The sequence below is a fragment of the Malurus melanocephalus genome, unplaced genomic scaffold (genome assembly GCF_030028575.1).
Source record: "Malurus melanocephalus ecotype Western Australia unplaced genomic scaffold, MMel_1.1 scaffold_0, whole genome shotgun sequence".
In the NCBI taxonomy this organism is placed as follows: domain Eukaryota; kingdom Metazoa; phylum Chordata; class Aves; order Passeriformes; family Maluridae; genus Malurus; species Malurus melanocephalus.
This window is the reverse complement of record NW_026623232.1, coordinates 10182752-10194013: the sequence shown is the minus strand read 5'-3', so window position 1 is coordinate 10194013 and position 11262 is coordinate 10182752. Positions and strand designations below refer to the sequence as shown.

General features: G+C 39.2%; 1 protein-coding gene across 3 annotated transcripts; it reads right to left on the bottom strand.

Moving 5' to 3' along the window:
* Positions 1 to 1109: 1109 nt before the first annotated feature.
* Positions 1110 to 10429, bottom strand: GPR65 (G protein-coupled receptor 65). 3 transcript variants are annotated; one of them, XM_057383328.1, is made up of 4 exons: positions 10327 to 10429; positions 8420 to 8485; positions 7383 to 7466; positions 1110 to 5639 (listed from the first exon to the last, which is right to left on the bottom strand). In XM_057383328.1, the coding sequence occupies exon 4, from the start codon at positions 5517 to 5519 to the stop codon at positions 4479 to 4481; it is 1041 nt and encodes a 346-aa protein (XP_057239311.1). In that variant the 5' UTR covers positions 5520 to 5639; positions 7383 to 7466; positions 8420 to 8485; positions 10327 to 10429; the 3' UTR covers positions 1110 to 4478. The 3 variants fall into 3 exon arrangements, with proteins under 3 accessions (XP_057239311.1, XP_057239398.1, XP_057239240.1); XM_057383415.1 differs by lacking the exon at positions 7383 to 7466 and having other exon boundaries at positions 8420 to 8515; XM_057383257.1 differs by lacking the exon at positions 7383 to 7466.
* Positions 10430 to 11262: the final 833 nt, after the last annotated feature.

Below are 11262 nucleotides of genomic sequence, written 5' to 3'. Positions count from 1 at the left end.
CTGCTGAGCTCAGAGCTGTGCTTTGCTTTCCTTCCCTGCAGCCTTGTTCTGAACACGCTGATTTTCTGCAGCTGTGGTCCTGATGGTCCCAAGAACTCATATCCTCCCACCCACATTTTCTCTCTCTGCTCTGTGGAGGTGGGACCAAATGAATAGTTYGGTTCTTCACCACTTTAGAAAACAGAGAACTAGACTTGATGATGACACTGATGAAACTGGTAGTTAGTATGGAAAGTGGCACAGGACTAAACTACGGCCCACTGCTCCCTTTTCTACTGGCATTTAATCAAAAGTGACATCGCTGAAGGCTTGTCACCAGACTTACAAGAATTATTTCAGTAGCGTCATTTTCTGTGAATGGAAAGAGGAAATGGAATACATTAACCGTGTAACTCAAATTCATACTTCTTCGCATCTTTTTCAGTGGTTCTGAAGTTAGGTGTGTTAGACACTGAAAAAAAAAAAAGAAAAAGAAAGAGCCACAGGCTGAGCAGGTCTCTCTGTTGGCCTACAGCCTTGTGAGTCAGGACTGGCTGCACTGCCATTAACCAAGTGAAGCTTATGCGTAGCTACATCAGAACAGAATAATGATCTGKGGGGATGCAGGTTGTGGCTGATAGATGACCTTAATGCTCTTTTCCAACCTTRATGATTCTAAGATTCTGAGAAAAAAACAGATCAAGCAATGTCTTAAATTCCACCAGCTAGGTCACCCCAGTTCACTGAAAATCCCTCAACTTATGAAGCTGAGCTATATATTTGCTGGACTTTTGGCAGACAGATTCTGTTTTAAGAGAATTATTGATAGACAAAGTCACCCCTGCTGCTATGAAGCTGACAGCAGTATTCTGTGACACTGACATTTCATACCCTGTGGACATTAATTTAATTATCATCACAACCTTTTAATTATACCTATTCTTATTATATTGATTTGAAGTGAGATAGGAAATATAGTGATTCACTGAGACCATACACTAATGTTTGTAGGCATTGTCTGCAAGGAAAATGGAATTTGTATGCCTTTCTTCTTGCAATTGAACAGACATGTGAATTTCATAAACTCTTTTATGCATAGAAAATGACACTATTGAAAACATCCCATATACCAATGGCAGCTGGTCCAAGCTATGGCTGTCATGAGCAATGGTGCAGTATTAAAGAATATAAAATTCCAGGGCCAAATTTTTTGAAATTAAGCTTTTTGCAGAGGCTCAGGGCCCTAACTTTACCAACTGAGTCTGTGATCTCTTCTACTACCTCAGGAACTGGCTGCTCATGCAGAGGCAATGCTGACATGGCACTGCCACGTCCAACCTTGCACCCGCTGACCCCACCTTGCCTTCCTGGCTTGGCCTGACCCCGCGCTGCCTCGTCACCACAGATTTGTCTGGTGATCACAGAACAGCTGGCCAGACCTGCTCCTGTGCCTTTCTGGGGTCYGGTGGGACTGTGCCATGTTGGTGACGATTCTGCCCAGTCTGCCTGGCTGTCACCCTYGGCTCCTGGCTCACTGCCCCTTGCGGAGCTGCCAGCTCTCACTACTCCCAGACACAGAGGTTAAATTTGACTCTGTTTTGTTGCTTAGCTTTAGTATTCATTATTCTTTAAATTAATTTTTAAATTCTTTAAATTAAAAGCCCAAATAGATTTAACTTTCCAACCTTTATGACACGTGAAAGATTTAAAAATGAATCACTGAGTTCCTTTTTCTATGAAGTTACAGTGAGGTTTGGTTCTGCTTTTATTCCAATACTGCAATGAAATTTCACATTCTGTTGCAAAATGCATAGGTCAGCACAGGAAAAAATCCATGATGATGTAACTTGCACTGCTGCTTGCACAACTTATCCTTCATAATATATAAGAAGGAACCACAGAAGAAAAAAAAAAACAAATCAGAATTGCAAGCCCACATCAAACCAAAATCCAGCAAATGGAAATAAAAAAGGGAAGGGAAGGTAATTTTCTAGAGAGGAAGGCAACAGTCAGAATAGYGACTACCCAGAGGATGACAGGATAGTGGTGGTTTGAAGGGACCTCAGGAAATCTCAAGTCCAACCTTCTGCTAAGGGGAAGGTCAGCTACAAGGCCACACTTTGCTCAAACKTTGTTGAGTTGGATGTTGAAAACCAGAGGATGGGGCACACAGAACAGCTTGGTGCAACCTGCTCCACAGCTTATCAGTTCTTCATAGTTCAGAAGCTCTTCCTTATATCAACTCTGACCCTTCTAGCTTCAAGTTATGCATGGTTTCATGTCCCTCCTTCTCCTGGTTTCAGCTCAGGTAGAGTTAATTTCATCTCAGTAGCTGTTACAGTGCTGTGTTTTGAATTCAGAATGAGAATGGTGTTGATAACGCACTGATTTATTTAGGTTTTTTGCTAAGTTGTCTTTATCCTAAGCAAAGGAGRTTTTTCTTTTTGTCTGATGCTCTGCCAGCGAGCAGGTGAGCAAAAGAAACTGGGAGGGAGCAGAGCTGGGACTGGTGACCCAAATTGGCCAATGGGATATTCCCCACCATAGAATGTCATGTCCAATATATAATCTGGGGGAAGTTACCCAGAATGGTGGCTGATCTGGGTGGGGTCTGTCATCGGTCAGTGGGTGGTGAACAATTGTATTGTGCGTCACTTGTTTCCTCCCTTATTATTAAAAAACATTATTATTATATTTTAATTTATTTTCCATTATTAAACTTCTTATCTCAATCTAGAAGTTTTACTCTGATTCTCCTCCCCATTCCACCTATTTGTGAGGGACACAAAAGGGGGCTGAGCAAGTGGCTGCATGGTGCTCCATTTCCAGCCAGGCTAAACCACACCACTCCTGCTTTCAAAGCTCTTGTGGAGAGCTTGGCTCCCATCATCTCAATACCCTCTTTGCAGGATTGCAAAGCTGCCATTAGGTCTCCTAAAGTCTYCTCTTCTCCAGGCTGAACAAGCCCAGCTTCCACAGCCTGGCAAGCTCCCACTTCAGAATGTGAAATTAAACGAAAGTACAGCCACACACAGAGCAACTCACAAAAACAATGGAATGCTCTTTGCAATGAAGAAAATTTTAATTTACACACAGAAGGATATTCTCATAAGAAATTTCTTATTGCTTGTGMCCACTTTATGCACATCCACCATACATAATGTCAGACCTAAAAGGATGCTGAAAGTGCTGGTCAAAATCTTTCTGCCACATAAATTTGCAAGAGGGCAATTTTTTTTTTATGGAAAGAAAAATTCTTTCTCTATAAAAYTGAAAAACCACCATAACCCAATAATTTTCCTGGGAATCGAGTAAAAGCACAAAGTTGTGAGAGAASAAAAATAGAGACTTTACATAATGTTTTAACACTTTTCAGAAGATCAAGTGTCTGGAGAGGATAGGGAACCAGGGAGCCAGGCAGCTGTTTCTGGGGCTGCACATGAACAGGTCCCTGAACTAACAGCTTCACTTTTGATTTGTTCTAATGTCAACTCTTTCAAAATGTGAGTTCTTTTGCTTCCATTCTTACTATTTGTTCTTTGGTAGCTTGTCAGCATTGCCAACTTGCTTGTTTAATTTTTTAAAAATTGGCAGATTGAGAGCCCTGGAACCTGAAGCTCCCATGGACAGTAAAGTAAATGGATGCAAACCTGGCTCTAATGAGTCTGGAAATGGAACCACTACACTCCACCGACACTCCGGATTTCAGTCATAATTAGCARCCCTAAAGGCTGACCCTTTATGTTGTGGAGATGTGAAACCTCACCTTTCTATCCTTCTCCTCTCTGCATGTATCAGGAAAAGTTTCATCCAAGGTAAAACACTGGTGGCTACAATTTGGTTCTTTATAGGCACCTGAAGTAATGGAACTTCAACTATCTGAAACCCAATACTGGTTTTATAATGAAATAGCATGACATACAGTTATATGTTAGAACATATGTTTTTCAAAGAAAACAAAAAGTTAAGGGCAGGTAAGTACCTGTACACAGGAGGTAAACAATTTTAAGAAGTGGCTGATCTCAGGTATATGCTGAAGAATTCTGAGTCTTTTAAGAAATACAGGAACCATCATAGCAGCATAAATTACACCATGAAATGATAGAACTTTACCACAGTCCCTCTGTCTGCTCCTTTTTTAGTCAGGACAAAGAGGCCTTCAACCTCTCTCCAGCAAAGCACACTGCAGCAGGCTGGCAAGCAATCTGYAGCAGGAGACAGTTCCGTGGGGAATCCTCAGTAATTCCATCAGCATGGCACAGCCATCCTTGACTGTGCATTTGTTTGTTGCCATTGATTTATATACCATACCTGATTTAAAAACATGTTGATGCTCCATTGATTTCATTGACCCAATAGTAAGTTCTTATYGACTACAGCTACCAGTTTTGCTTAGATTGGTATCTCTGACTTTTGGGGCATTTCCTGGGTACAGAGCAGAGAAGAWTTTTTCTTTCTTTTCCTTTAAGGTTATCCAATTTTCCCTTGCATGCACTCATTCAAGAATTTTTGACAGTCTGTGTTTCACAGGAGGTTCTGTAGGTGATCAGTGCACTGCTTTTTGTAGGAGAACTGCACAGAGCATATTCTTTCACTTGGTCTTCCTCAYGCTTTCGTAGGCACAAACAACACCTGAGCAAACTCACTATCTCTGTTCGTGCAGTTTCACTCACAAAGCAGTACAGAATGGGATCTGCAATGCAATTCAAGCTTGTTAAGGCCTGTGTGATTCTGTAAACCTTATACATCAACAACAAAAGATGCTGGTCCGTGTTGGAAGGTTCTTTGATGCTGCGAATAAGCAACACAACATGATAAGGAGTGAAGCAAACAATGAAACTAACTGTGATGCTTAGAATAAGTTTTCTCACTTTTTTCTTTTCTTCATCTACTGTGGCTTGGTTATATCTCACTACTTGGTAGATTTTATGGTAACAAAACATGATGATTGTCAAAGGGACCAAGTACCCTGAGCATATTCGGAATAAATTTATGTTCGCCTGCCACCTTTCCAGCGGGTAATTATCATAGCATAATGTGTGATTAGTGAAATTACAAGGATCATTGAATACTTCCTTGTACACCAATATGACTGAATTAAAGATGCTTTCCAGAAGCCAAACAATCATGCTGACAATCAATGAAAAYCTTCTTGTGCGCAAGAACTGGAGCTTCAGGGGGTGAACCAATGCCAGGTACCTGTCGATAGAGATGCAGGCAAGGAATGCGGTGCTGGTGTAGAAATTCATATACATAAGGAAGGCAAAAATCTGACAAAGGGAGGCAGAGAACCTCCAGTCATCTCCATGCCAGGCATAATCAATCCAGAGAGGCAGAATCAAAGAGTACAAAAGGTCGGCCAGGGACAGGCTAAAGATGTAGACTGCTAACTCATTTTTTTTYCTCACCTGAATGCAAGATGCATAGAGGGATATGCAGTTGATGGGAATACTGATCATCATCACAATGCTGTACACAAATGGAAACAAATACTTATCCAGGGTGTGATCATCATGGCATTCAACAGTGTTGTTGTCCATTGTCCACTGCAGTAGYGTCCTTGGGCTAACTCCAGCCTGGGTGCAATAAAAACCCTTGTGTAGTCTGGTGGGTTGTCATCTGTTAGCTCTTCAGGACCTGGTTGACAAGATTCCAGCTTTCTGTTACCAAAAAGGAAAAATGTCAGCTACAACATTTCTGTTAGTTTTTATGGGATTCTTGGTGTATACCTTTTTTTTTTTTTTTTTTTTTTTTTTTTCAGAAGAAAGAAACTGTGTTTGTAGGAGATCAGAGGATGTAGACACTCCTGGAGCTAGGAACACGTAGGAAAAGGAACCCAAAATCTAAGATGGTCAATGTCAGTTAGATGCAAGGTTCTACAGCAGAAGCAGGATGAGTAGCTAAGACACTTCTGGGGATGAGGTAGTGTCCTGCAATCCTGGGTCTCTCTCATGAGAGTGTTAAAGATCTGAAAGTGGACCAAAAATCAAATAATAGATGTGCGCWTTCTCTTATTCTGGTATTGTTTTGGGAATATAAATATGGCAGATTTCTTATTTCAAACAACCTCCTCTCCTTTAAGGCAATGGAGTGACAAGGATAGAAATACAAGGATTCAGGTACCGCTGGATGCTAGGATCTGCTCAGAAGAGGAAAATGTGTGTCTGGTATATCTTCCTATTGCAAATCACTCTTGTCTGCATCCTCACCGATCCCTGCTTCCTCTCTCCTCCTTTGTATGTGATCCCACAAGAACTTGTCACCAAYAGTACTATTCCAGCAGGACCCTCATGTGAAACCTGGCAGGCTATTGGGTTCCTGCATGCACATGAGAATATGCTGGGTGTCCCTTTGGACATGTGGAGACTCTGAGTACAATTTTTCATTTACACTTCTTCCCTCTAAAAATTGCAGCTGTGATGCATGAGCTTATAAAGCCATTAGCAATTCAACTTTTCTGAGTCACTTCCAGGACTGTGGTTATCAACAGCTTCAGCCCTCAGTGAAGCAGTGAGACTGGAGGAGTTGTGTGTGTGTTCTCTGATTGTATCACAGCTCTGACACTCAGAGAGTGTCTCTCTTTTCTAGAGACATACTTGTTATGTTCAGGAAATACAAGAATGGAAAATACTGGTTGCAGTCCAGCTATGCTGCCAAATATACTGCTTCAGAGACTGCTGCGATAACTCATCTGTGCTTTGAGCCTGGAGTGCAGCAGAGGAGGTGAGTGGGCTGAAGAATAAGTAGGTTGCAAGATAGCAMACCTACAACTGTCCCCATGTGGAAAAGAACGCCAACAGAATACAACTTGTGTGCAGAAACTTTCCCATGTAATAAGAAAAATTTTATGGGTTTGATGTGTTTGTGGGTTTATCAGAAAAACCCCAAAAGGCTTATTGCCTGTGCTGAGAGGTTATTACATGGACCTGTTGTCTATGAAAAAGCCCCTTTCATGATTATTCATAAAAAAAAATGGAGCAGTGACAAAACTAGCCAGAAAGCATGTATTCAATTTTCCCTGCCACTGCTTTATTTGATCAAGTGGTCTAATTTATCAGCTAGAACTAAACCCATTCACAAGCCTGAAAGCCAAAGAAAATTCTTGAGAAGGACTTGCCACTTTGGTCCATTAAGGAACTTAACCAATATAATGACAAAAAAAATAAAAAAAAAAAAAAAAGCAGTGTCTATATGTAAGACAAACATAAGATGTCTGCATTTTGGCTTGGTTTCATTAAACCACACAGTAAATAGGGCATTGTAAGCTTACCAGCATAGAGAAGTATCATAAAATAAAAATCTAGCTCTAGAAATCTGATCCCAGGGTTTTGTGACTCACTTCTCACCTAAAAGAAACCAAGTGTATGCAGACAGACCAGATGAATCAAAGATAAAATACCTACCTCTTCTCCTAATCACATTTTAGCATCTCTTTTTCTATGACAGGTCTCTTCATGTCTAAGAGGGAAACATGCCCTTTCAGAAGCCTGTGTGTAATGCAGAAAGTCTGTGAGGCAGTGTTTACCAGTCTTGTGACTGAGAAACTGGAATTCCTCCTCCCTCCCCCATAAACTCTTTCTCTTTTGTTAACTTGTTGTATTACAGACTCGCCATCCTTACAAGCTCTCAAGCTTTCTTGTGTTACTCACAACAGCTTCTTTCATATCTACACACAGCCCAACATGCCAATTTCCTCATACCACCCTTTTTTCTTCAGCTCTCTTATTTTCGTTCATTATTTCTAAGAGTTTTGCTCCGTTGATCTCACTGATCATAAGGTAAAACACTTGTCCTTAAGGTAAAGCACTTGTCCTTATATTGCACTTGTCTGAATAAACCACATGTTCTTTGGGGCAAAACTTTGCTTTGCTCTTCTGCAATCTGCCTTAAGGAAAGAGGGTGTAATTGGTTAATGGCAGGCTGGGATACTAAACATGAAATTCCATCAGATGAGTTGAGACCACATGAAATTTGTCACCTCAGAAAGCTTTTTTCTGTCCTTGATATTCACAGGCCAATGGACCCAATTGCTTTCTTTCCTTCTTAACCAATGTGTTTGTTAGTTCTGATGAATACAGCCCTGGAGGCTGTGTGACATTGCCCAGATAATCCATGTCCAGATTCTGATGACACATCGATAATGCTTTTATTAGGACATGCTTTCAATGACAGTAATAACCAGAAGTGTGTCATTCTGGCACGTATTGATGACCTATAGTTAAACGTGTCAAAGAACCAGCAAATGAAGCTTACCACAATGCATGCTGCAGTTTCTTTCACAGAAATATAAAAGCAGAAAGCACTGCTTTGCCCTGATTACAACACATTTCACTGAAGTTGCTTTGGGCCTTATTTCAGAGGAAGTAGCCCATATTATACTTTGTTGCTTAGTTGTTTTTATGATAATTAGGACTTTGTAATGCAGAATGATTTTTCTTACCTGAATGCATGATCTGAAGCATTCCCAAGTTTTCTCTCAGCTGCTGAGCGTACCTGCTGCTTTTGCCTAGAATAATGGTATTGGATTACAGATATCCTAAAAGACAATATTTGATAATTTTCCCCAATTACTGGTTTGTTTTTTTATTTTTTAACTATAAAGGAATTTTGATAGAGACATTTATTTTAATGATATAGTCTAATGGTTCGACTTTCATGGTCTAAACCTGCTGTGACTAATTCCATAACTTGTGACAATTTTTTTAGGCTCATTTCAGTATCAGATGTTTCAAATATAAAACCCCCTAAAACTCTAAACAGTAATTTTTTAGACACCTTAGTCAATTATTATAATGGCTCTCGCCTCTGTCATTTTTCTACAGAAAACCCACTGCACAGGAATTCTGAAAAGTCAGTAAGATATAAAATTTAGAGAAACAGAGTAGAAAATATTATGCTTCAAGTAATGTATGTAAACAAGCCTGTAAAGGAACATTGTGAGAGTTTCTAGAGAAAAGTAGCCATTACATATTGTATTTGTAACAATGCATTTCTACAGCATCTTCTTCAGGTTCAAAGAGAGCTTTACCTGATCTCTCTATTGATGACATTTTGAATGTCACAAAGTATAAACTTTCATAAGCATAAATACAAAAGGATATTCCATATTCTTATCTGTAAYAACTTTGTAAGGGAAGAATGGAACAATGCTGTGTGAGCTAGTGTAGTAGCTGCTGTACTGGTGATACTGTATAGCAGTCATAAGATGGAAAGAGGTGGCTTTCTTTTTTCTCTAAAGCAATTTCAACAAAGTAGATTGCTTTCTTTTATCAAAATAAGTTCTATTGTTAAGCTGATTTCCTCAAGTACAAAGGACATTCCATAGCTGATTCTATTAATTTAATGAGCAGATCTCAAAACTCAATTCTGAAAAACTTCACCATTTAGGAGAGTTGAAATATGCCTTTCAGTAACATGGATGTTTTTGCTTACAATTGACAGCATTTTTCTTCATGCAACATTAAATTTCACCCAAAGGCCTCCATGAAATTCTGTAGAGACTCAAATAGGTCTAAAAGAACTCAGCAGTTTTAACTTTGAGATATACTCAAAGATTGAGATTGCTTCATTGAGCACAAACATTCTGTTTATGTTTATGTTTATGTGAGCAAATAGAAAAAAAACCCAACACGTTTTTAGGATGTAGGCCATGCAGGCAAGTATTATTTTTATGTGTATCACGGTTTCTTCTATGTATACGGAAAGATGTACAAAACATTTTCATATGCATGATACTTGACATTCTAAGATGCTACTTTGACCAAAGCTTACTTTTCTACTAAGCTTGAATCATTGTGTATWTTCATAAAATAATAAAAATATTCATTTATACTCATAAAGAAATATTCCTAAATTCATTTATTTCATCAAATATTCATCACATATTCATAAATAGCACTGGGTATTTTGTTAGTGGCTTACAATACTGAAGAACAATAACAGAAGAGTTACTGGAACCCCTTGTGAGGCCTGGGGCACTTYTTGCAGTGATGGGACAGCTTAGAATGTTGAAAACTCACCCCCAAATACAGTTGCTCTCCATTCTTCCCCCTTTTTGTAGTCAACAGTATTTTGATCATTGCAATGCCCTTACCACAAACAATCAAACTTTCTTTCTTAATCCCAGGCACATCTTTCCTAATCCAATCTTTTGATGTCATTTGCCTTAGTCTCATGTTTTGGTTGTGCTCAAATTGAAATCATCCTTCTCCCAAAGCAATCTTTTCCAGCCCCTTTTGTGTCCCTTCTTCCTGCTGTAAGATGTCAGCATCCATTAGGGGATAGCTGGGTTGAACCCTGTCCCACAGTGTGGTTGTGTACCTGACTCCCCGGATCCYGAGCGCTTACCTTGGCAGCCACGTGTCCCTGTGCAGCGGTTCCCCTGTTACGCCAGCGGCACTGTAACCTGTGTCTGCTTCTAAGGAAAGTGTCTGCTTCTGCTTTATCAGATGCAGAGACAGGAAGCTGCTCTTTGATAAACAGGCAACAGTTCACACATCTCTTGGTTTTGCTTCCTTTTTTTTTTTTTCTTTCCCCACCCCAATTATTTGTTAATCTAACCTTAGCCATGAGAAAAAAGAAAACATAATTACAAAGAAGTGTGAACAAAGGATGGTACCAACCTCAGTAGATCTAGGAATACTTTTAAAGAGTCTGTAAAAGTTCAATTGAAAATATTGCCTTATTATATGAGTGTAGTATATTTTACACCCTTTATCTAGGACACATTACATCCTGCAGAGAAAAACAATCCACTGAAATAAAATACTGTTTTTCATTTATGTTTACTTGTATATGTTCAAAATATAGTTCCTTTTTTTTTTTGACTGAAGGACCTCACTTGTTTTTCCCTACAAATTTATCACAGAATCAAATAAGAATCCACCTAGGAAGAACTCAAAAATTTATCACAATGACTTTAGGAGTTTGTGGAAAAAGTTAGGTATTGTTTGAATTTACGAGAAGTTTGTGAATAGTTCTAGTTAACAATGGATAACAACATTTTATGCATTGTGACAGGTTACATACTTATGTATTTTTATATAAACTGAATCKGAGGTTGGATGGAGTTTTCATAGAAGTGATTATTTTAACAGATAATTCTATTCAATTAGACAGGTGGAAAGTTKTTACATGAGCAGAGTTCTTTTTCCCCTCTGTGATCAGAATAATTTACTGTGTGTATTTTTTCTAAAATTCTGTTTGGAACAATACAATTCTGCTTTGGGAAAATGGGTACAATTTCACTTGAAATGTCCAWCTGTTGAGTAATACAAAAACTGC